Here is a 26,714-nt window from a genome sequence, read left to right on the forward strand (position 1 = left end):
CGGTGAAAATACTATGGCAGCAGAGGGAGAGGCTAGAGAACAGGTCCCAAGGAGCAACTTCAGGGCACAACAGCGATGTTTCTTGTGCAATCGGTCGGGACATATTGCCAACAATTGTCGTACTAAGATTGGCCACAATGTGACGTGCTCAAAATGTCAAAAAAGAGGACACAAGGCAGAGGATTGTAGCATGACGTCAGCTGAAAAGATCGCCTGTGTAATGAGTGCCAGAGAAGGACAGATAGAAAAAGACATGCCGGTAGTTGAAGGAGAAGTGCAAGGGCGTAAGGCAACGGTGTTGAGGGATACGGGTGCAAATACGATATTAGTAAGAAGTAGTTTAGTGACACCCGAGAACATGACAGGACAGGTGAAGCCGGTGATGTTTGTAGATAGGACCATCAAATATATGCCTGAAGCAAGGATACGAATATCTACACCTTTTTATACAGGGCTGGTGACAGCAAAGTGTGTTGAGGATCCGCTATACGACTTGGTAGTGGGAAATGTACCTGGTGTGAGAAGGGCGGACAACCCTGATCCATTGTGGAGAAAGGCTGGGAAAGGCCTAGATGAGAGAAAGGACTCTGTGCTAGCAGAAGGGGCGCAAGAAGGTGCTGAAAGAGCAGCAGTGGTAGAAACCAGGGCAGCCAATAAGAGAGATAAGACTCTGAAACCCCTGCATGTCACAGCCATTAACCGGTTGGATGTATCAGTGGAGAAGTTCAAGGAATTGCAGGAGAAGGATCCATCTATTCAAGCGTGCGAGGCGAAATTAGGAGAGATTATGAAAAGGAAGAAGAGTAAAACGGTAGCACGATTGGTGAAGCAGAATGGGCTGGTGTATCGTAAGTGTGTATTTAGCTCGGGTAGAGAAGTCATGCAGCTGATGGTGCCGGAGGAGTTAAAGGATACGGTGCTAAAACTGGGGCATGATAGTATAAGGGTCGGTCACCAGGGAGTGAAAAACACTTTCGACAAGATCACAGAGGAATTCTTTTGGATAGGGGTGTGGAGCGATGTGAGAAGATATGTCAAATCATGCGACGTATGCCAAAGAACAGTGGTTAAAGAGCAAGATAGGAAGGAGGATGAAAAAGCAGAAAACAAGGAGAGTGCTACGGTGTGCATGGCAATCGCTGAGGCGAATGAGGAGGAAGTTCAGACGTATAAGGTGAAGAAACGCAGATTAAGCAAGTGGCATTGGATGGGTAACTGCTCTAGGAAAAAATAGAGTCTGAGCAGTGGAGTCAGCCTTCAACAGATTGACTGAGGACTATTTTGGATGGATTGATTGTAATTTGTGTATTTTTCGATGAGTGAGTGTGGTGCATTGTGAGTAGTTACATCTGTGTGTGTAGATATATAGTTTTTCGCACGATGAACTGCTGGACATTGTGATTGGTTCAGTGCAGTGTTTTGTGACGTGTTCACGAACGTGCGTGGTGAGAACAAGCCTGCAGTGAAAGTAGATGAGAACAGAAGAGAAGAAGATGCAAGTCATAAGTTTAAGACAACATCTGAAGAGCGAAGGGCCTTAACCCCGAGGGGGACAGAAGCAGTTTTTTGGGAAAAAACTCTTGAAAGAGGGGCCCAATGTGATGAGTAAAGGAGGGGCACGAGGCGCGTGCCGAACGTGGAAGCGCGGCGATGGTGCGCGAGAAGCAAAAGTCACCCGATGGCACGCGCACCAGCCACGTCGACGCAGAGGATTGGCCAGAGAGGGGCTCGTGGCTGGCGACCCGAGCCGTGATGGTGAACGACGAAAGATGATCGTGGGACTGTGTTGTGGGGCACCGGACGGAGAAGATCGAGGAAGGAGCAAGCGTCGCACCCGCGGCGAAAGCGGCTGGTACTCGGTTCTGGAGGTGGTGGCAAGCAAGGCCCGGGGAGCGGCCGTCGACCTTGGAAGGCTCCAAGCGAGGCTGCCCGGACCGTCGCCCCTCACTACAGCAGTTCCGGGATCGCCAGCAGCCCTTCTCTTCTCGGCAGGACGGCTGCCGACCACAGTTCAGTCAAGGAGACCGCCCGTCACTTGTGGAGTCCCAAAGCAAGGGACCAAGGCCCAGTTAGGCCTAACCTCGACGGACCGAGGACGGAGAAGACTACTGGGGACGCACGCGACGAGAGCGAGCAGCGGGCTGGACGAAGGCGACCTACGATGAACTTCGAGGACTACTGAGGACGTCGGCGACGGTCTCGACGAGGGATCGATGCGACGGGAACTTCGAGTCGTCGCGACGAGCTGTAAGAACGTTCCATTCCCGCAAGGCCCATAGTGGCCAGACTGAGTTGGAACCTTAGCTAAGCCTAGCTACTTGCAGTTCTAGATATGAACTGAGACTTTTGAAAAATGTAAATAGGCTTTGTTTGTATTATTCAGTGTCCTGTAACGCTTTTTCATGTCGTCTCTTTGTTCATTATAAACTTTGTTGTTTTTTGCCCGTCCTACCACGGTCTCCCGTGTCCGTCTCACTCTCTCCCGATCCGTTTTGGCCAGCACCCTCGAGATAACACGTGACAGGGGTGATAGGCCCGAGAATGTAGCTTGTGGGAGAGCACGCGCGCCCATTTCCTTTACGCTGGCGCGATCGCGAACTGACGGCGAGAGCCAAGGGGCCACTAGGAGAGGAGCACCGTCGCCCCTTTCCGGGCAACCCCTTCTTTCCCGCCGCTCCTTGTGCCAATCCTCCTTCCATCTCGCGGGAAAGGGAGCTTGCGCCTGCGAGGGAAACAATCCTCGCGGTGGGGAGGGAGACGGGAGGTGGACAAAAACAGCCGACCAGGCAGAGAGACCTCTCTTGCTCTGCTGACCTGGCAGGAACCAGTTCACCGCCCCAAGACCCGCGAGCCGACCATCGACCGAAGGTGTAAGCGTTACCCTTTGTTTTCTACTAGAGCGGACTATCTCTCTACGTGACATTTACGCGTTATTGCTAGAGTAGCAATAAAGTGTTGTTTGTTGTTCTAGCCTGTTGCCTTATTCGCGCGAACCCGTCGTAGCTGCGATGACTCGCGCTACGGGAAAGGGACGTTGACACGTGCACGGTACGACTATTTGCAGTTGGGACCGGAGCTAGGCTTCTGCACCAGCCGTGCTTAGAGCGAACCCCTTCAAGCTGTGCAGCACGATGGTGCGCACATGAAGTATTTTTGGAAGAAATGCCCATCAAACAGCCAGTGTGAGCTGAGAAGGTCACCGTAGGTTCATTACAGTAATGAGGTGTACTGCCTGTTTGTTACGTTTGGCCCTGAAGTTCTTCGTGGCAGGCGCCATTGGACGTGCACTTGTCTGCCGAAATGCTGTCTCCCCCCCCCCCCCCCCCCCCCGTATCGGTGCTTAGACGGAGGCACGAAACGCCAAGTCTTCATGGAGAGGGCTTATGCCGAGCGAGCCGGGCATGTCGCAGTGGATGGGTTCCCAGCAAAACATTGGAATTCGGAGACCCCTTTTTGGCTCGGTATTTTCAGCGTGAGATGGCACCTCTGGAGGGATTCTCACCAAGCCACTGCATTCTTTTACCCGAGCACAGACACGAAGGTTTGCATGTGCTGGAGTGGACTGTCTCCCTGTCCTCCGAATTTGACACCTCTGCTTTGTTGTGCGGTGTTTGTCAGCGTGGGGCAGCGCCACTGTAGGCATTCTCATCCAACAAGGTTAGGCTTGCAACCGATGGCAGCCATCAGCTCTTGCAAGTGTTAACGGCAGCGGCAGCAGAGGTCATCGACCTTTCACCCCCACCCCTCCTTTGGACTCAACCTCCTCGCCGACATTCCGATATTGGAATCATCGCGCCGTGGTGCGTGAATTGTGTGGTACACTGGTGTTCCCCAAATGGACTTCTCGTCCTACAAGTGTATTGTGTGACATATGCCTCCTTTCTGGAGGCCGGACGCCAGGACGGCAAGTCACAGGATTGGCTGGAGCTGCTGACACTGGTTTTGAGCACCTCAGTGTTGACAGACTCGGGGCTTTATAAGCCGAGGACGTTTTGTAAAACGCTCTTTCTTGATATCTCTCTCACTTGTAATCATGTAAGTAAACCTACGGTCCTCTTTAAGGAACACGACTCCTCACTGGGAAACATCGGCTATACGGACGGAAGACGGGAGCCAGCCAGCTTAATGAGACCTGCCGAACCCCCCACTCTTTATTCTATTTACTTTCACCTGGTTGCATTGTTTTTTTGCTTTCTGCATAGTTGGGCACTCGTCCTGTGATGTGGCTCAAGTAAATAAACTAAACTATCTGTGCAGGTGAGCTGGTGACCCAGGAGCCCTTGGATCATGAACGTCGCCACCTCTACGAGATCCCGGTGTCTGCAACAGATGGGGGTGGCCGGCTTGCATTTGCTGTGGTTCGTGTGGCTGTTACCGATGTTAATGATAATGAGCCTACATTTGGTGCAGCGGAGTATGAAGTCAGCATATGGACCAACACCAGCGTTGGCACCACCTTGCTCAAGGTGATGTTTCTGATGTCACTTCATTCATTTGCATTTTGTCCAGAGATATATGAATACACAGGTACCTCGATTCATGTGGCGACCTGCATTTCACGACGATTCAGTTTTGTCCCAGCAAAACCCCTATAGGAATTATTTGCGAAATCCCCAGTTGCACAACCCAATTCTATGCTAAATGTCTAGATATAGTACGGTGTAACGTGCACACGCGACTCGGTTAAGCTATGCCGGCCAAAAGTTGAGAACTTATAGTCTGGCGTCACGGCGTAACTGGCCCGCCCGGCGACATTCAGCGCACTCTGCGTGGCCGGCGCAGAGATGGTCCTATTTCACGCGCTCCACGTGGCTGGTGTTAGACCACAATGCACTGCGCGCGGCAGCGGCGGTCGTCAAAATGGCGGCGTGTGGCCCGCGTTCGGAAAGTGCGGCCATGTTTTACTCCACATTGATCGACGATGATTCGATTGTGCGCCTACTCGAAAAGATTATAAATCACATGTGCGTGTAGGCCAGCAACAGCATGGACTGCTGCGACACGGAGGGGAAAACGAACGCCTGGGAAGCCTGCGGAATTCGCTCTCGTATGTACATACATACATGATCTGCTCCGTTTCTGAAGCAAGCAATGTAGCTATTTTCTGGCTCCCAGAGCGTTGAAGGGAATGCTTGTGAGGAAAGTCGTTTCCGATGCAAAGTCAAACAGTGCACATAGCGAGAAAAAACGCGACGTGTATCAACCAAAAAGCGCGCGCAAAAACCAAAAACAGCAGGCCGGCGGGGCCGTGGGTGCGGAGTCAGGTGGAAACTGCGCATGCGCCACTGAATCAGCTGATTGCCGCTACTGTAGAGTGCAAAATCACGGAGCTGGCTGGCATAGCCGGCGTCGCGTAGCGGACCTCGTCGCGCGCGACATTGTGCGCTGAGCGCGCTGGACTATATCTAGGCCTTAACCCCGCCTCATGGTGCTTCTCCGGTATCATCCAAGAAAAGAAGAAAAATGTATTTACTCGAATCTAACGCGCAATCAATTTTTGCAGGTTGAAAAAAAATTCACCTGCATGTAATAATACCAGCTTCTTAATGTATATCTGCCATGGCCCTATGTTGATGATTACAAAAATAGTCTACTGGTACTTCATAGAATGGGAAATTTGTTCTCCTGGCAGTTCTTTTTCTTTAGTGATCCAGTTTTGTGGCTTTAAGATCACTTCTGGATATGCTTCGATTGCATGTGTATTGTTACCTTGACCAGCTTGTTCTACATGCAGTTGCTTGAGCCTGTCAGCAAGAAGTCCGGATATTTTCCTGTTTTTGACACAAAAAAACTTTTCCTGGTCGACATGCAGCTGAAAATATCCTCCCTTTGTTTGTGCTACTCACCGTTAGAGGACTCGAGCACGCAAAAATGATGCGATGCAGCTATCTTCGTGTCACGTTATCTCGGGAGCGTTTGCAATGTTGGTTGGAATTGAGAGAGAGACGGGAGTCGGCAGCGGCACGGCAAACAGACTATCGCACAACACAGAAAAAACATGAACAAACACTCAAATGCACGTAATCAAAAATACATGTCAGTAAAATTTATCTGAAGAATTCTTAACTTAAACCTGAGTCTCGGGCTATCCTAATAGTCCGGCCACACTCGCCTCTCAGTAGCGTCCAAGATGGAGCCCCCTTACTTGTACGGTCAGTGCAGCGTCGAAGTCGATCCTTTGTCGTCTATGTTGTGTCGCGGTCACCGTCGACGCTCTCACTCAGTGCCTAGGTCGCCGTTGCTCAGCATCCACCACATGACCCGTTCTTTTCCTTCGTCGGTAACGTGGTCGTCGTCGGTTTCGATAAGTTAGGCCTAACCGTCTTCAGCATTCTCTTTCGAATGCCGCCTGGCCGAACCGACAACGTGGCATTCCGGGGACTGTCGTGTGGGTTGCGGCCGTCCTGCGAGGAAGGTGAAGTGCTGCAGGTCCGGGGAGCCTCGCTCGGTGTCTACCAAGGTCGACAGCCGCATACCTCGACTTAAGCCCCGGCGAAAACATCACCCCACAAAGCCTTCTCTACGACGAGCATGCAGAAGAGCTCTCCTTCCTACAAATCTAGTTTGGGCCACCCCCGCCGCATCAACCCTGAGGTATGCCGAACAGTTTTTGACTTTGCTACAGTCAAACCCGGATATATCAAACTCGCAAAAAAACGTCTGTCAGTTCGATATAGGGCATAATTCGATATAAACCTGCTAAAGAATTGGACGTCATAAATTCACATACCATTCATAAAAGCGCTTTATTGATGAAACTAGCTTCTTTTCGTCGGCGTTGAAGATATCCCGGGGTTCATATCTTGCTGTAATGTCGGGCCAGTTTTCTTGCATCCATGTTCACACTGTCGAAGTCCACAGCTCGGTTTTTGCCAGTAACCGCTTTGCCGACAATCTCATGCCTTTCTTTGAACCGCTGTAGCTAACCAGAGCCACCTTGAAAATCCTCCCTGCCAAGGAGAAAAGCCATGTCCTTTGCTTTTTGTTCGATCATGGGGCCGGACACGGGGAGGTTGCGCGACCGAACGTCGACGAACCACTTGTACACGGCTGCCTCGACGTCTTCATACATGGCCGTGCGTACGCGTCGGGCGCCACGGGCACCGGGTCTTTTGTCTGCTTTATCCCTAATCTCCACCTTATTCTTCAAAATCGTGCTGAGAGTGCTCCTCGGAATCTTGTACGCTGCCGCAACGTCCGACTTCTTCTCACCACGTTTGACTCGATATATCATTTCGAGCGTCACGGCGAAAGGCAAATTATGCCGCTTCATGCTAGCCATCACGGCACAGGCGCACAGTGCGAAGCACAACAAACGAGAAATGCAGGGAGATAACTCGCACGACCCGCGTGCTTGCATGACGGGAGTACAAGAGGCCCTGATTGGCTGTCTCAGCAAGCGCTGCGGGCGGGTCAGGATAATTTTTTGCAGGGGGGTGACGGCAGCTCGACTGACGCGGTGCGGTAGTTATAGAGGTTCTCTGGCGCGGTCACGCTAGGGAGAGCGGGCCATGTGCCACCGGGTTAAACCACTTTTGGAGTGAGCGGTGGGGAAAAGCGCCAGTTTCCCTGCCGCTATGAGGGAAAGCCAACTTCCGGGGGCACTTTTGCCCCGCTTGACGTTCGATATATCCGGAGTCGGAGTCGTTCTTGTTTGATGTAACCGTAATTTTCGCTATATATTCTCACTGTAACTATACCGTGTTCAGAAGTTCGATATACAGGATAATTCGATGTAAATGGGTTCGATATACAGTAGACTCTCAGTAAACGGAAATCTGTTAAACGGAACTGCTGCTTAAATAGAACAACTGCCTCTGACATTATTGGTTTTGTACTTGTATTCTGCACCCCTGTTGATCTCTCAGTAAACGGAACTCCTGTTAAATGGAACATATTTTCCCGGTCCCTTCAGGTTCCATTTAATGAGAGTCTACTGTAGTCGGGTTTGACTGTACAAGCAAAAATCATTGTACCGGCAGGGGTGGCGTTGTACCCTCCCACATGCTATATATGGCAGTGAAAGTGCTCCGGTTCGACATGTGCACTGGCCTTACTGTCACGTTCAGAAACAGTCAGGTGATTAAAAACATTACGAAGAAGCTACTACAAGGCCACAGCTTTGTCAAGAAGTGCATCGGCTCGGACTTTGCGTTCTTCAGAGGAATACCCAACTTGGTGTATTACTGGGTGCGGAGGAAGAGGGGTGTCTTTGCGATGATCAGGCAGCTTGGAAAAGCGATGCTCTTTGTGACGCTTGTATGTCCGAGCTACACAAGGAGCGACTATTACAACTCATTGAGAAACTGAAGGAGCCGGACAAGGCATGCTCCTGCAAGGTCAAAGACATGCACTCACTTTACAAGGCTGGGCTCGTTAACAACAACCCAGTAGTTTGTTCACTCTTCTTTGACAAGCTGGTCCGCATCATCACGATGGCTCTACAGAACACTAAGATCTCCCCCTTTGGACCTCATCACGTGGTGGGCTACTTCAAACGTACAGAGTTCCAACAGAGAGGGAGTGTACTTGCACACGTACTCATCTGGCTCACCGAGGCACCCCAGGAGGACTTGAGTGACGACATACAATACCTGGAAAACATAACACTTACCCAGGACAGCATAAGACACACAATGCACCGCGAATGCGGCGTCTCCGATGTTCGACTCAACACGAGGGGCTCATGGGAAACGAGGCCCGGTATCGTCCCCCACGGACCCACCGCGGTAGACATTCATCCACGCACGCTACCCAACCCCAAAGTGGACTCCCTGCTGTTTCCTGCACGCCGGCCTAACCTCTCCGCGGCAGTGCTGCCGGCACCACCGCGCTAACCCTAACGTGCATGAGCACAGCGCCACATCTCTCTTGGCAGCCATTTAACCTAACTGCGGCCTATCCACGAGACGCGCGTGCGCCATGAGGCTCAAACGGCTTTACACGGAGTGACAGCACCCCCACAAGGTTCAATGCTTTCTCCTGAGCAATGAATTAGATGCGGAGCTCCTGGCCCTATGCCAAAAGTACAAGACAATGCACTGCAGATTAGATGACGTACAGTGCGCTTCCATTAACGAGTTCTGGCACAACAATTTTATTGCCGCAGAAGATCATTGCATCCGGGTGCTGAAGGCATGCCTCAGCCGGCCAGAAATTCGTCATTGCCTTTGACCCATGGATCGCATCCGTCCTGGATTCTAACCTGGACCTACACTTGATTGTGGATGCCTATTCGTGCATAGTATATGCAGTGGACTACGTAAAGTAGTGCAACCGCGGATCTACACAACGAATTGGCAGACATCGAGATGCATCATCCAGACCTCGTTCTTGGCAAGCTGGTGACTGAGCTCAGTGTGCATGTGCATGACGGTATTGAAATGAGCACCCAAAAAGCTTTGGAATCCTCCTTCGTCTCAGCATGTCTGATTACAGCTGCGAAGTCGTATTCATACCTACCATGCACGTGGACGAGCGAGTATGCGTCCGCACACAACAACGCCAACTCGACGACGAAGATGACGACTCAGCCAATGTGTGGAAGCTCAACGTCATACTAAAGTATGAGAATCACTCTGCAAAATTGAACAGTGTTTGCTTCGTGGACTTTGTTGCTAGTTACACACATAACCCACAGTAAGGCAATTGTTATAGCGCGAACTCAGGACAAAGACAAAAGGTACACGAAGACGAGCGCTCGTCTTCGTGTACCTTTTGTCTTTGTCCTGAGTTTGCACTATAACAACTGTCATGACCTACCAACTAGCCCAAGCCGCCACCCTTCTAAGCCACAGCAAGGCCTGTGCTGATGCCAAAGGTGCCCGGGTCATCTGATATTGAAGCTATAGAAAAGACGGCATGGACAACTTCGTGAGGGAGAGAGTCATATGCTGTTCCACCCATTTCGCCCCAAGAGTATCGCTATCTTGGCCAATTTCAAGACCCTGTATGAAACCCACCTTGACACAATTGTGGCAGGAAGGCACAGTTCGGGAGAAAGATTTCTGGAGAATAACCCAAACGGGTGTGCAGAAAACTTATGCAACTAATCCACACCGAACAACAGCAGCAACAAGCACCTGTTGCACGTGATCACAGTGTTCAGTCGGTGGACCTTCACGAAAATCTGGATATCGCGCACCCTACTTCTGCAGGCGGGGCAGGAAACACATACAGTGCAATGAGGACTAGAGATGTTATTTGTGCAAGAGACTACTGTGCCATCATGCACCTCACACACAATGAACAGCATTCACTTCTCCTTGGGGTGATTCATCGATCACAACTACTTGATGTGAAACCCATTGGAGTATACCTGACAAGGGCAGCAGGGTGTGACAAGACGTTTACAATTAACCTCTTGAAGGATACCTACAACCGCCTCTATATGACCCTGGGGTCAGCCAGCAATGCTTATGTCACTATGGCAACCATGTGAGAGGCAGCCACTTTCATCGGAAGCGTCACCGCGCACTTGGCGCTAAAGATAACTATGAAGAAAGATGACGTAGGCCTATGTCACAGTGACCTCAATACCTACCGATGTGCCTTCAGGGACGTTAGGGCAATCTGCGGGAACGAGGTCATCATGGCGGGCTTCGAGGTGCTGGTCAAAGTGGACGACAGGCTGCGTCAGGTCACGCAGAACTTTCACGAACCCTTCGGAGGCCTCGACATCTACATGTGTGGCGACCTCTGCCATTCATCTTCCATCAAGGCCAGCGAGATGTAGAGGTGAAGCGCAAGGCAAATGAGGGAGCGTAAAACAGACCACTTGTGGAAGACACTCGACTACCATTCACTCGTGCACATGGTCTGCCAGAACGACGCAGTGTTCTCTTTATTTTTTGCGAGGCTGGGCAATGGCCTTACGTTGACCGAGGACAACATCAGATTTATTGAGAGCCGCTTTGTGACACGCAAGGAAGCCGCCGTTAAGTGCCCTGACAGCATGCGGCTATACTACAGCAATGTGGATGTCGACCGCTATAATGCACATTGCCTCGAGGCTGTGGACGACATATTATGTCATCCTGCATGCGATAACATAACTGTCTACAAGAATGAACAGGTACACAGGGATGCCCTGGCCAAGGTAGCCAAGATGAATTCGCAACATGGTGGGCTGCCAACCTCAATTTGCCTGAACATCGGCAAGTCCTACGTGATCTTGACCAACGTCGACGTAAGCGATGGCCTCGTTAATGGAAACATGGGCACCTTGCGGTACGTCGAGCGGGATGAACATGCAACGTCGTGCGACTCTGGCTTGAAATCTGACGTCCACGGTAGGCATTGTGTCCAGAGCTGGGACGGAGCACGTCACTACCATACACCCCTCCATACAATTGAGACGGGTGCCCGTGTGACTGCGAACCACTACAAACACGATATACGCCAGACAAAATATCTCGTGTAAGAGAACACAGTTTCTCCTTAATCAATCAAACACCATAACTGTAGGTAAGTCACAAGGGGCCACATACGCCCAGGTAGTCTACGAATACGATAAGTGCCATCCTCTGAAGTTGGTCTACGTAATACTTTCCAGGGCTACCAGCCATGACGGCCTATATCTTACCAAGTCAAAGGGTGCCCTCAGGTTCAGACATGTCGCCGGCTCTATCGACAGACAATCTGCGACAAAATGGCCCAGCTAACAAACAGGTCGCTGGACACTCTTGGACTGGCCTACTGCCTTCATTCGGTGCCGCAACCACAACAATCACTTCACGCTCGCCGCTCTCAGCATACATTTTGTGCACGCACACGTGCATGACCTCAAAAATGATGCTGTGCTCACAGAAACTGTCATGTTAGCACTTTCTGAAACCTGGAGTGATGAGCCTACTGCAATCACGGGATTCTAATGTGTCGTTCACAGCAAGCGGTTCCATTGCAGGTGTGGCAGCGTGGCCGTTTATAAGAACACAACGATGCGCAACTTCAGCATAGGTCGCATCACACTTCACCAGCTGCCAGACACCGAACACGCACAGACCAACAAGCTGCCGAATTGGCGACGTCTGCATTGCGCACATCAATCACAACAAAGACATTGCACTTGTTGCCATCTACCTGAGCGCTGGAGCACAAGAAGAGTCCGTCCAGTGCAACGTACCTGATCGATTATGCAAAAACCGAGGTCAGTGCTTTCTACAATAACTCTGCTGAGAGGATCATGCCCCTCATCATTTCCGGTGACTTCAACACTGATTTATCAATACCCAACAATGCCTCATTTCTACGTATCATGAAAGACATTTTCGATGTGGACAGGACATCACAAGACCTCGTTCCCACGTCCAAGACAGGAGGCATCATGGGCAACCACAATTTTCAACAGCTGTACTCTTCCTCATACATCAGTACACATAGACCTCACGTCGCCACTATCACGAACGAATCTGATAAGAAGTTCTGACCAACTGCAAGGTGCTCACTGATCATGGTGATGACCTTGTTCAAGAGCTGCCAAGAGCCCCTTTCACACTTGCACAAAGGTTTGTGAAACGTGCCTGCGTTATCCGTCATAACAGACAAGTATAAGCACTAATATCAGCTTACCGCTTTTGGTGTTGGTAATATCCACGTTGCTGTTGACATCATTACACAACTGTAAACAACTGGTTGTATAACACATATGCGACTCTTGAACATATGTGTGTGCATATAACATTTGTACATATCTTTAGCACCATTTCGTAATGTTTTGCTCAATATAAAGACTTACGCCTGTGGTAGCCTCGATGCTCACCGGAGTCGAAGACCACCGCGGGTTCAGGCTTAGCGAGCCACAGGGCCGTGTCTACCGTCGCCTGCTTACGTTTTGCGCACCGCTCCGCGTGCGCTCAGCTAGCAAAGGCGTTGAGCGCCGCGCGCCATAAACACAGTGTTCGAGATAACACACACACAAACACTTTATTTGCCTTCGGCGGCACCCCAACACACACAGTACAGCGTCCGCTCCCGGGGCACGGGGAAGCAAAGAGCTTCCCGTGCGGACAATACACCAAGGGGGCCGCGAGCACGTCGCAGCTGGCAATGGCGAGCTTTGACACGCCGCTTGGGAAAAGGGTCCCTCGCAGCTATGCTGCGCACTCTCGCGATGACCACTGGGCCTGGTCGTGAGAGCTAGGGCAATCTCCGTATGCATGGACCTCCGGCAAGTGCGGCTGGGCGTGGTACGACCGCGCACGAGCACTAGGCACTGCTCTTTGGCTTAGCGTACGAACCGGAGCTAACACTGAGGTAAACACGCCCACCGAGGATGCTGAGGCACCCAGGCAGGCTACAGTCCAGCGATTCCCAAAGGGGACGTCGGACCTAAAGGAAATGCGTGCTTACCCAGTGGCGCGCGAGGGGAGAGAGAGTTCGTCCCGGCGTGCACGCGCGTCAGTCGCCGAATCTCGCGGCTTCAAGACCGTGGGCAGCGCCAGCACAAGAGCCGGCGCGTAGCGTAAGATGACGCCACTTGCCGTCGCGGGAGAACGGGAGAGGGAAAGGATTCGCGGAACGGCGAAATGCCCGCGCCTCGAATCCCCACACGCCTCAGTCACCTTCCCACCGCATGCTTCGCATAACATCAATTCCCACAATACAGGGCATCTGTCGAATTTTTCTTGTTGTAAGACGTCGGTAAACTGGGATTTCAGGGTGCATTCATGCTTTCTACTCATATCAATGCATAAACACCCTTCTCCTGAAGTTCTTTTACACATGAAAGAGCGTATGTTTGGGCATGTTGGTAATTCATGTTTCACTTTTTGAGCGCACGAAAGAAAGGATATGTTGGAAGTCAGCGCTGTGTCTGCGTCGTTTTTTGTCCCTGTTCTTTTGTGCGCTCAAAAAGTGAAACATCTTTCACACAGACACTGCAATACGTTCAACCAGACCGCATGCACATTTTAGCACCACTAGCCCCCGTCCATGCATCATGCTTGCACCTAGAAACCATGTGCAATGACATGACAATGAGCATTTAAGGTGTAAATTTGACAGCTGTAAGCATGTTGTGGGGTCTGAAAAAGAGCCGCTCTCGAAACAAACGGACACAGTCACGCTGTCGAGCAACGAACATGTCGACAATTATTAAACTGCTTTTACAATGGTGAACTCGCCAGGCGAATCTGACAAATAACTAGTAACATGCTAAATAAATAATTAGGGGTTCTTAATATTCGAGTTTTAAGATACAGTAAGCTCCCGTTAAGACGAACTTGTTATGATGAATTCTCGCTTATGCTGAACAACATGGGACCATTTGTTTGGTTTTCCATAGACTGAATACAAAAAAAAAAAATCCACTTAATCTGTTAAGAGGACTGACACAGTGACTGAGAACCCTGGCGATTCTGCAAAACGAACATTGTAGTCTTAGTGGGGTACTCAGGCGACCGAGAAAAAGCAAAAAAAGCAAAAAGATGGTTGATCCCTCCATCATAGGAATCGGAATAACACGAAAGTAAAGCGTGCCCTTACAGAAGTAACTGAATGTTTACTGTACATTGATGTAAGGGGAGCTTGTAAAATGTATATTGATGTCTGGCAGCTATAGCACTGTTTAACGTGGATGCACCCACTTTGATGATTGGTGGTACATCTCCATCCCGACGACTAACGTCCATGTTAAATGATTAAACAAACCCTTGTGGTAGCTGTAGTAGTTAACGGTGAAAGCGTAATCAGAGAACGAGGTGTGATAGCCAGAAGAGCGTCGCATATTGGACGCAGAATTTGGTCACCATCCCGCGGCATGTTAAAATGTGATTGAACACCACGGTCGGACCAGAGCGAAACGCAAAGCGCGTCGTGCCGCCCCGGTAGCCCGGCCGCGATTTTTCTCGGGGCGAGCGCGTAAGCAGGCAACGCGGTGTTACAGCCAGGTGAGGCAGGCGCGTGTCGCAGAGCTATTTTTGGTTTGGATTACCGTGATGCTTTGAGTGAGGCCGACGCTTTACGGCGCTTGGGCTAAGTTCGCCACCTCGCAGTGTGTTAAGGCATTGACAAAATTGAACTTCTATTGAAAACGTGGCGAATGGGACGGACGTGTAACGTGTTCATTATAGAAGCAGCGCAAAAAGACGTAGACGAAGAATAAACAAGCACAGTGGACGAGCGCTGACTCGCAACTGAAAAATTTATTTGGAAAGAACATCGAAGAAAACAAGAGAAAACAACGAAAAAACGTGTGCAAAACAGCGTGTCAAACAGCAGAAAACGCTAATCTAGTTACCAACATAGGCATCACCTTACAGTACATGTGCCAAGTAGATAATCAAACTCTTTTTCTGTCAGTGACAGTGATGGCTGACTGACGCATGTGTCTCCCATTCTTTTGATGTGGAATGCCTCTATCACCTCTCGAGTAATCTTGCATTTGTGTGATGACAAGACCTTCCAATCGAATGTTTCACATCTCGCATCGCACTGTTGCACGTGTGGCTGTTTACCAGTGTTTTCAGACACAAAGGTCTTGTCATCACACAAATGCAAGATTACTCGAGAGGTGATAGAGGCATTCCACATCAAAAGAATGGGAGACACATGCGTCAGTCAGCCATCATTGTCACTGACAGAAAAAGAGTTTGATTATCTACTTGGCACATGTACTGTAAGGTGATGCCTATGTTGGTAACTAGATTAGCGTTTTCTGCTGTTTGACACGCTGTTTTGCACACGTTTTTTCGTTGTTTTCTCTTGTTTTCTTCGATGTTCTTTCCAAATAAATTTTTCAGTTGCGAGTCAGCGCTCGTCCAGTGTGCTTGTTTATTCTTCGTCTACGTCTTTTTGCGCTGCTTCTATAATGCATACGTACCAACTAGCCCAACTTTCTATCCTGCTGTGTAACGTGTTGCAGGTGCTAACCGTGGAGGCCACAGTAATGACGAATTACTTTACTTTACCGCTCCCAGAGGGCAACACCAGCCCACCGACCAGGAGAGTGGTAAATATAAAAGGCGCGTTTGTAAAGCCTCTCGAGTCTGTGACCGTGGCGCAGTGGATGTATCACTCAATGTATCATGACTTTGTCAAAGTAACAGCACGCGACCGAGGCGTATCCAGAAGTGATCTTAGAGCCAGCAAAACAGGCTCACAGAAGAAAAGGAACTGCCAGGAGACTAAATTTTACATTGTTTGAAGGAAAAATGTGCTTGTCTATTTTTGTTTTTAATCGTCAACATAGGAGCGTGCTACAGTTTTATCATTAAAATGTGGTAGGAATATGTTCATAAGCATTTTTATTTTTGAATCCGCGAAATTGGGTGCTCGTAAGATTCGTTAAACACGCCAGATGAAAGCATAGTTTTTATCAAATTGATCCAAATAAATGCTTTTTTTTTTCTTGTTTCACCCCCATTGTAAGTGTGCACCATTCAGTGTTTTCAAGTAACATATTTGGATGCACTTGGCATGTTAGCATATCTCTTTTTGGGTGCACTTCTGATAAGCCAAACTCCTCATAAGACGAACAGATGACCGCGGTCTCTTTGAGTTCGTCTTAACGGGAGTCTACTGTACTTCTAAAATAGTGTTTGCTATTTGATTCTATTCGTACTGGTATTTGACTATTCGAAGTATTTGAACTTCCAGAAGATAAATGCAGTCATCCGATTTTTCGGACTCTCTAGGGATCCCAAAATCGTCCCAGAATTGTGCCAGTCTGAAAACATGAATTCATGCTTTTTTTATTCTGCTCAAGCGGTCAAAGCGCCACAGCCACGTCTGAAATAGCTTTAATGCCTCTCAGCACACTTATGAGGTATTTTGGTGCGCGCCCAGGCTCTTGTGAATACATTCGGTACCTGCCGCGAACCCTGCTTAACTACGTGCCAACCGCAAATTGCAAATTTGCATCTCGTGGTGAGCGCCGCTGGTACCAGCAAAGCACGAAATAGATTACAGCCCTCTCGCGTGGAACTCTTGGAAACGATGACGCGTAACACAAAGACTATGGCAGAACAGTAAATGACTCGTCTGGCTTTCCCCGATGCTTGTGCTCACGTGAACAATACGCACACGGAACGCGGAATCTCCGACGATACACAACATTTGCTGCTGCGTGAAGCCAATCGTTCCTAATTGTGTGCCGCACATCCCCAAGTAAGCTGACGCCGTCACTGCAGGGGCGCTTGTTGTACTGTACGCACACATTTGTCATGAAAGTTTTCATGAGGCCCACTCCTTTCATGACCGCACACGGGCGCGGAAATGGCAAACTGCTTACGTTCGTGAAGGCAACAAGGCTGTGCCGTATACTTAGGTCTCGCACAAAGGTAGCATGAACGGCGGTGCGGTGCGTTCGGCCTGTGGCCTAGAGTAGTGTGCTCTAGGCCACATGCGCTGCCACACTCGAAGTACAGAAACCACGATCACCACACAACCCTTTATTTCCCGTGCCATATGTCAGACTCTTTTTGTCACTCTCTGTCTCTCTTCTCCCGTTTTCCGGCACGCACACGTGCGCCCTTTCACTGTTCACTTGACACTCCTGCCATCAAGTTCCTCTCCCGGCAACTACACACAGCCTCGGAGACCTGCACCCAACACACACGCACTCTTCACTCCCTCTCATCTCTCACAACTCTCCTCCCCCCCTCGAATCGTGAATCTGGGGTGGAAGGGAGAAGTAATGGTTTGTGGTACAGCACCAACTGATCGGGATGGGCAACGGTTCAACGACGTCCCATAGCTGGGTCACTCAGGATGAAGTCATTTTTACCAACCTGCTTGACCACACGATAAGGTCCACCTCGCCGCGGTGCCAACTTGGCCAAAACACCTTTGGCCACATCACTCAAAGTGTGAGTAAGGTCACCGTCTTTAATGGTCATTGGCTGTCGGTGATGGTCATAACTTGATTTCTGGGCCTGCCAGGTAGCTGCTTGATGCTTCTTAGCATACCTCAGGCCTTCTCCAAGGCACTGCCGGAGTTCTCCAGCAAGGGCATGGTGCGCTGCTTCCTGAGGCTTCATGTCCTCCTTGTCACCCGCAGGTTTCCACGGAGTGCGCAACTCTCTGCCGTAGCAAAGCAACACCGGAGTATGTCCGGTGACCACGCTCTTTGCAGTATGCATGGCAAGGCCGATCTCAGGTATATGCCGGTCCCAATCTTTATGGTTACTGCAGTATGCTCAAGGACGCGCCAATGTGACGCTCAACCATGCGTCCAGCCGGCCGGTAAGACATGGTATGCCAATCCTTGATTCCTCAGTGTTTCAGAAGGTTGCGCCGTAATGTGCTAACGAAGGGCTTTCCGTTGTCACTGGTGATGGCCACAGGTGTCCCATGGCAGCAGTACACTTGGACCATGCACTCTAGGATTTTTGCACCGGTTGCTGCGTGTAGAAGAAACAGCTCTGGAAGCTTCGTGAACTTGTCAATGACGACTAACAAGTATTTGTGGTCAAGAGGTGTAGACGGCAGGGGTCCAATAATGTCCAGACTAAACTCTTCCATGGGTACTGTTGCCCACTGACTGCTCATCAGGCCTTCAGGCTTCTTGCGTCAAGCTTTTGTGCACTTATTTGATATGTTCGGTAAGAAAGTAGCCATGGTGTCTTCTTGTTACCTCTTTGCTGAACGAGCAGTCTGCTTGGCTCCAGTTCTGTTGTTTCTGCCAGGTCATGAAAAAGGCAATGATCAGTGTCTAAATTTGTCAGCATAGCCCCTTGGAACACGGTTTTCAGTTTAGAGAGATGGCTGTCACGAGCCTGTTCTTGTGCGAGTTGTACTGTGTCACTTAAGGGTGTCATATCATCCTCCAATGCAACTGCTACTTGCTCAAATGTAATTTTCCCTTCAGGTTCTCATGCAGCGATGGGAAAGAGTTTCTCATGCAAGCTGTCACTGGGGTGGTCCTCACATTGAAGAGGGGCTCTACTCAGGGGTATAGCCCCCGTCTGTGTTTGATTCAGCAGTTGAAACCCTGTAGGCGGAATACCCAACACTTGACCCTGGGTGAAGCTTGGTCAGTACTAAACATCCATGACAGGGATGAGTGGTCACAGTGCATCTCAAACTCTGTAAATTCAAAATACGCCCTGAATTTGTCCACTCCCCACACCACTGCAAGGCATTCCCACTCCTGGACAGTATAGTGGCTTTTGGCCTCTGTGATAACCCTGCTAATAAAAGAAACACGCTGCAGTCCATCTGGGCCAGCCTGCAGTAGCACAGCTGCAATGCCAATGCCGCTTGCATCCATTTCAACCAAACAGGGTCGATTTAGATCTGGAAGGCTCATAACTGCATCCTGAGCTACGGACTGCTTGAGCGTAGTGAAAGCCTGCTCTTGGCACTTTTCTTGGCACTTTTCCCACTTCTATGGCTTGTTTTTCTTCAGAAGGACAGTGAGTGGATGTGCCGTCAGTGAGAAGTGTGGTATGAAGCTGCGATAATAACCAGCAAGTTCCAGGAAGGCCTGCAACTGTTTAATTGCGCTAGGTCTTGGGTAATCCAGCACCGCCCGCACTTTCTCTTCATCTAGTCTCTGCACTGCCCAGGGGGGCCCAAGAACATAAGGGACTGATGGCAGACCTGCATTTTATCCAGGGTAATTCTAAGGCCAGCATTCTGAATGCGCTGCAACACTTCCCTGACTTGCTCGACATGGCTCTCAAGATTCTCGGAGTAGACAGGGACATCGTCTAGAAACGCCATGGCGAAGTTATGATTAATTCCCTACATCACCCGGTCCATCAAGGTTTGAAAAGTTGCTTGGCCACCTGCCACCCCAAAGAGCTTTCTCGTAAACTCAAACGTACCCTGATGGCAGATGAAGGCTGTTTTCGCTATGTCAGCCTTGCAAACAGGAATCTGAAAGGACCCCTGGGAGAGGACGAACCTCGAGAACCACAATGCACGGCCCAGTTGCGCAAGCAGCCAGTCAGTTCGAGGCATTGGGTAGGCAGGTACCCTGGTGTGTTCTTTCAATGGTCGGTAGTCTACAGCAAGCCGGTAGCCACCGAACCTCTTGGCAACAAGCACCGGGGTCTAGTCCTAGGGCTTGTGCTGTCTTATAAGGCCCTTCACCAGGAGGTCATTTACACAACCCTCAATGATCTTTTGCTTTTTAGCATCTAGTGGACGCAAGTTGCATCTCATAGGTGCACTATCCCCAGTGTCAATGCAGTGCTGAGTGAGAGGGCACATCCAGGAATTGCAGTAAACAAATGATAGAAGTCACCGAGCACTTTATTCGTGGTTGGTAAGTCTTTGTCAGCAGGAATGAGGCTGCCTGTGCCTGGTACTACAAGCGCTTCTTCAAAGAGGCCCAGTAAACAATAAGATTCGCCTTCTCCCTCTATCGCGAGCACGGTGGTTATACAGTCGAACTCTGCTACTACGAACTCCGCTTCAACGAAATTTCCGGTACAACGAAAAATTCTCGGTTCCCCGTCAACAGTCCATAGGAGTCAATGCATAAATATGCTCACCAAAACGAACACTTTTTCTGCTGCCGTTCCGCTTCAACGAAATTTGACGATGCCATTCGGGGCTCAAAATTTAATTTGCCGTGCAATAAACACAATCTTGGACATTTTGATGCATTTTAGAACATAAAAATACGAATTCAAAGTCTGAATCGCGTGTTGGAACCATAGAGTTTCCTAAAATGACCTAGAGGGAAACTCTGGTGCTGCGATTGTTCAGCCACCATGGGAACTGATGGGTAGTACACGGATTTGCCTAGTCTTCGTGCTTGTGGGCTTCGAACGCACTTGTGGCTTTGTTTATTGCTACGTTTTGGTTTTCTTTCGGATAAAAGAATGGATCGTTGTGAACTTCGTGACCAGATTTTAATCGGTGAGCCTAAAGAAGTTAAAGTGGTGAAGTGAAACTGCTGATTTTTGCTGAACTTCGTTTTGCGACAAAGCGGATGCAGGCGACGCGGAGCCAAACGGAGCCGAAAGAACGAAGTTTAGACAAATCCGTGTACTACCCATGATTCCCATGCTGGCTGAAGTGCGATGCATTGCAGCTCCCATAGACACTAGCGCCAGAGTTCCCTCTAGTAAGTATCGTAGGAAACTCTATGGTTGGAATCACCAGAAACTGCCGCTGTTGACTGAGCATGGGGGCCGCCATTGCTTGATAGCGACGGCGATCAGACTGCCCTGCTTTCACAACTGGCTTGAGTTGCTTCTGAGTCGCAGACAATCCGAAGCCAAAGCTCAGTTGTCGACACTGGGGTGCAGTCGCGAAACGATAGCTTTTCCGATGCCTTTCCAATACTTTTCGTGCTTTTTGTGCTTCGCTAGTGGTCAGAGCGACGGTACATCCGCCACATCTGCGTTATCAACGCGAGCAGCCCTAGGGTGCAGTCGCGGAATGGTGCCTTTTCCAATGCCAATGCTTTTCGTGCTTTTCGCACTTGGCCAGTGCGACCGGTGGTCGGAGCAACAATTTGTCCGCGTTATCAACGGGATCAGCCAGCCGCGAGTGGTGGATAAGAAAAGCATAGAATAAGGCATAAGTCATCGCTCCGCGATAGCACGCCTGCATGTCGCCGTTGTCGGCGAATAGCTAGTGTTAGCGTGTTGGTGCAACTGTGCAGTTCGTGTTGCGCGCCCGTGCTTGTTTGATTCATTCGCGGAAGCCGTTGTTTCTGTGTGCTTTTCAACGTGGCGTTGCTATGCATATATGAGAATCCCGTCGTAACGCTGCTGGGGATGCAAAGGAAGCAGCAGACACTTTTTGAATATTGGAAATAAAAGTTTCACTGTTCTACTAGCTCAGGTCAGCCATATTCTTTTCGATTTCACTACAACGAAATGTTCGCTTCAACGAACATTTTTCCGGGCACCGTCAATTTCGTTGTAGCGGGGTTTGACTGTATACTTGTCACGCTTAGCAAATGTCACAATGCACTGCGGGTCAGTTGCCTGATGCCAATCGAATGCTCGTTCCTGTGTCCTGAGATTGGCACCCGTCACCTCCGCTACCCTTGCCGCTGGCCCTCCAAGCAAGCTCACACTTGATTCCGTATCTAGCAGGGCCAGGAATGTAGTCTGCCCAATCTGCACTTCCAGGAGAGGCTCCTTGTTGCCGGCCTAGGTCGCTATCCACAGTGCTGTCTTTTAGGCGCTTGCCGGAGTAGCACCTACCGTCTCCCGTTTCCCGGGTACTGTGAGCGGAAATGTCCCATTCCCTTGCATCGGTAGCAGAGGGGCATGCCGCTGCGCTGACCGGAAGGGCACTCATTGGTTATGTGACCGACGCCTCCGCAGCAATGGCAGGCAACTCTACCGGAGTCGAGTGGTTGGTATCCTTGCTGCTGTGGCGGCGTTGAGAGATGTGGCCTTGCAGCAGAAGCGGGCGATCTGTGCAACTTGTCCCGGTGGTACAACGGCTGTAGCGCGGTGGGGTGCAATGGCCATTGAGATGCCGATGATGGATGCTCTAATGGCGCGGCGGCAACCGCCACTGTTACTCTGGGCTGCACCCCAGAATGGCCAGCCACATTTCCAGCTGGCTGGAAGGCAAGGTCCCACGCAACTTGATCGGTTGGAGGTGGCGGTGGCTTGTACTGAAACCGCCTCCAATAATGCCTCATGAGGCCGTCAGTGGTCTTTGTTAACTCCTCGAGATTGGCGAACTGTTTGCCCTCCACTAAATCTTGTAGTTGTGGGTGCATTTGCTGCAACACGCGGTCGACCTTTTCGGATTTCGGCACTTCGCCGCCGATCCGGTCATAATAGGCTGCGATCGTGTAGATAAATCCTTGAAAATTTTCTTGTGGGTGTTGAGTGTAGAGCTGAAGTTCCTGCTTCAGGCTCCGCTTCTGTCAGTGGAGGAGAACCCCGCGATGAACGCAATGTCACTACCCCTTTAATTCGTGCAACACAAGCTAGAATGAGGGAAACAAAGTGCAACACCTCAGCGCTATGATCCCCCTGGTTGTGTCCAACATGCGACAGGCAGCTCCGCAGAGCCTTAGACCTAAGAGTCACTCGAGAACAACTGGTATCCAACCAGTACCCAGTATAGGCGCAGAAGAAGCAGTGGTGAGGAGACAGCTCTGTGAGGCAGCTCTACTCCGCTCGCTCCACACAGAAGCTTAACAAGCGATCGATGCCCACCGTACATAACTGATGGTATCACAATGCCCAGTATCTAACCACAATACCAGACAGCAACGACACCGTGTCTCCTGGCAACCTGGCTCCCTGAGCCACGACTCCCAGAGTCAAAGAGACAGAAGAAACTACTTACAGAAAACTTTAACCACCTACGAGGCTTCCGTACCCACTCGCTTCAGGCTTGCTTACAATCCACGTGCTGTATCCTTCGCTTTCCCAGGATGCAGACCACGTGGCCTTGTACCAACAAAACTCAATAACGTTCTTAAAAAAAAAAAAAACTCTTAGCATGCCAAGTTCAAACAAGCCACAGCAACCGGTCTGCTCACTCTCAAGAAAGCATGTTAACAATCATAATGTCCCCTAGGCCTAATCTGAACTGGCTCAAACACGCAAACTACACAAATACAGAAAAAGCAAGAGCTAGCTAATTAGCATCCCTAATCAAACAAAAAGGTCATGCACTCTGGGCTGACACAGGCGCATCCACTGGACTCTCCATCGAGTTGAGCGAGGCGTTGCGCTGAAGGACGATGACGAGGCGAGGTACTGAGCGGTGAGAGCGGAGCTTTGGAGAAGTTGGCACTGGCTCCTGAAGACTGGCGACGGAGCTTGAAGCTGGCAGTTGTGAGACATTCAACGTCGAAGGGAGTAAGCAGCCATGTGAAGCCCGTAGCCTCAACTCGTGGACCGCGATGCTGTGGTTCAACACTCGAGTCCGCCCATCTGACTCCGTCGAACGACTAACAGCGTCTGCCTCTTTCTTTTCTTCTCCTCCATGTGACTCTTCGTGTTCGCGCCTCTTTTGCATGTGCATCAGCGTCCTCGTCGTCTTCTTCCATCACCGCACCTCACGCATAGAAACCACAACTCATTCGCGCACACATCACAGGCGTCTAAATAAGAGCCAGTTTCAGAACAAACGGACGCAGTCATGCCATCGAGCAAATGGACAACAATTAACTGCATTTACATCACAGCTAGCTCGCCAGCCGAATCTAACAAATAATTATTGACACGTTAAATAACCAAATATAATGCCTGTACAACACGCAGAGAACATAACACACACAAAACAACATAACACATATAATGTACTGCGAATGCCCGTCGCCGACGTTCGACTCGCCGCACACAGGACTGAGTCGTGGAATCGCCCCCATGGATGCGCACGCGAGATAGGACTGTTCATGAATGCTGCCGAAGGCCAAAGAGAGCAAATCGTCTTTCACAAGCACTCAGATAACCTCGCTTCCCGCCAAGGAGTGCCACTGTGTGCCCACAGCACCCTCTCTCGCTCGACGGCGAAACTAACTAGTACTAATCTGCCAGACGCGTGGGCCATGAGGCGAAAACGACTTTACTGGAGGTGATAGCGCCCCCACAATGTATTACACGAGCCTTCCAAATTGTTCCCAATTTAACAACATTAACGGCAAACAGGTGTTCGTCGGCAAATGAAGTGAGCTCACTTATTTTTGAAATGTGATTTCAGCCATCTTCTTAACGTGATTCATGCAGCCATAAGCGATGCACGAAGCCACCGTAGCCTTGTAGGATGTTGCAGTGTGTTATAAAAACATGTCACAGTCTTTAAAGACCACTAAAATGGCGCTGCGATGAAGTGCACTTCATTTTTCTGTAGCGAGATGGTGGTGACTGGCTTCACTTACAGGGTGCTGCCTCCACAACAGAAGACTGAGTATATAAACTTCTAGTTACACCCATTGTAATGCTAAGCCTAAATGCTCCTGTAGCATGTGTCTGGCACAAAGCACTGCTGCTCGTGTGATCAGAACAGTTCTCGTGCATCTTGATCACAAACCAGTACATATAGAAACAGAGCCATGCAGAACTGCGACAATAATGATTTTAGGTTATAATAATAGAATCTTATGCACTAGGATATTGGTACAAGTGACCTTGACTGTAGTTCTTTCTTTTGTGTGTAGCCTTGACATGTCACAGTAAAGCTCTTAGTAGGACTGACAATCGGGCTAGTTGGCATGAATTCATAATTACGAAAGCTTTGCGAATCAGATGCTTGCATGAGCCATCCATATTTTCAGCCTTGCTCATTTTACCTCTAGTTGAGAATCTTCTTTGTGGCTTACAGGTTCGTGCTTTTGATCTGGACCAAGGAAACTGGCTGCGATACAGCCTGCACGAAGCCCCAAGCAATATCAGTGCAATATTCAATATCACCCATGACTCGGGAGAGCTTTACCTCAAGGCACCACCTAAAGGTGAGATCATACATGCAGCCTCATTATATCTCAATATTTTTTATCTTGAGGCTCTCATGTTTCAACAGGAAAAATAACCTCACATATTTTTATAGTGCAGGTTAACCTCGATATAGCAAACTGCTGTGCAACTTCATGTCTATGGAAGTATGTGTATTTTTAACCTTAATTTTTAGAAAGTGTTTATCCGCGATTTCAATATATGTAGTGAAGTTTCTCTGCTATAGCAGAGGAAGACCAAGTCAATAACTTCCACTGGTGCCAGTTGTCATACAGTTGACTTGCACGTGTTTTTTGTGAATTCAATTATTGCGATAGCAATTATATGGACAGTCTCGGCTGGTTTTTGTCCGTCCCCATCGCTGCCGTCATGCACCGTATATGTATAAGTATGTCTATATCTATGTAAACGCCCCAAGGAAAAATAATTCAGAAAAATGCTCCCGAAGTGCGGAATTGAACCAGGAACCTCTCGCTCGGCAGCGCGTAGGGCTAGCCACTACGCCACGGAAAACAGATCGTCCACGTAGCTAACGGCGAGCGTTATATACACACCCTTTACTGCTGGCCGGACTCGGAAACGGCAGGCGCCTGTAAGCGTTTCCTCATTACCAGCGAGATGGCGCAAGGAGCGCGCTGAGTGAGGAGCACGCCGATGCTCTTTGCCCTACAGGGCGTGGTCGCCTTCGTGCGCTTATCTCAATGAAAGAAGGGGGGCGGGCGCGGGGTAGAGCGGGGGGGTTGTATGTCTTGTGCTTTCCCCACGATGTCTGCGCTGAAGTCACAGAGCGTACGACGGACTTCGCTCGCTGCAGTGGCCGCATTTGCGAAAGGAGCGCGCTGTTCAAACAGAAATAAGTAACAACTGCGACGTTTAGTTCGCGCTCGTCCTGTGTATACCTGTTCGTTCGTTTCGTGCGTCCTGCTTTATGTTTCAGCAGTGCGCTTCAAGTATCGAGCTGTGACGCATGATAGTTCGCGCTCGTCCTGTGTGCGTTCTTTTCGTGCGTCCTTTGGGCTCGAGCGACGCGCTGACAATTTCGAGCTGCTTTTTGTTCTTCTCGTTACATTTCCGTCAGTCACAGTTCCGCTGTTGCGGCGGAACTGTGACTTTTTTTTAAATAGTATGCCATGCAGCAGAGAGTGGCTGCGAAAGCAGAGCAGAGCATTTTCCGGCAACAACTGTGGGGAAACCTCTCTTCGCCTTTGGAGAGTATGGCACATCGCACTGCGCCCTCGTCTCTACACAGCGTAGACTCTGTGCTGTGGCTGTGCACACCTTGCATCTTCACCTGATTTGGTGGCTTTGTCATCCACAGAGGTGGTAGCAGTAAGTGCAACCAGCTCTCACTTATCTTGCAAGCAACACAGATGTTCAGGA

At 49.8% G+C, this 26,714-nt stretch overlaps 1 protein-coding gene across 1 annotated transcript in view; it reads left to right on the plus strand.

The window, feature by feature from the left end:
• The window catches only part of LOC119382356 (fat-like cadherin-related tumor suppressor homolog), a 912,235-nt gene that overhangs the window by 438,822 nt on the left and 446,699 nt on the right, over window positions 1–26,714 (plus strand). Inside the window, 2 exon segments of the mRNA XM_049412132.1 lie at window positions 4,258–4,466; window positions 25,204–25,333. Of these exon segments, the coding sequence (XP_049268089.1) occupies window positions 4,258–4,466; window positions 25,204–25,333 (339 nt within the window).

Source organism: Rhipicephalus sanguineus, chromosome 2, assembly GCF_013339695.2.
Source record: "Rhipicephalus sanguineus isolate Rsan-2018 chromosome 2, BIME_Rsan_1.4, whole genome shotgun sequence".
In the NCBI taxonomy this organism is placed as follows: domain Eukaryota; kingdom Metazoa; phylum Arthropoda; class Arachnida; order Ixodida; family Ixodidae; genus Rhipicephalus; species Rhipicephalus sanguineus.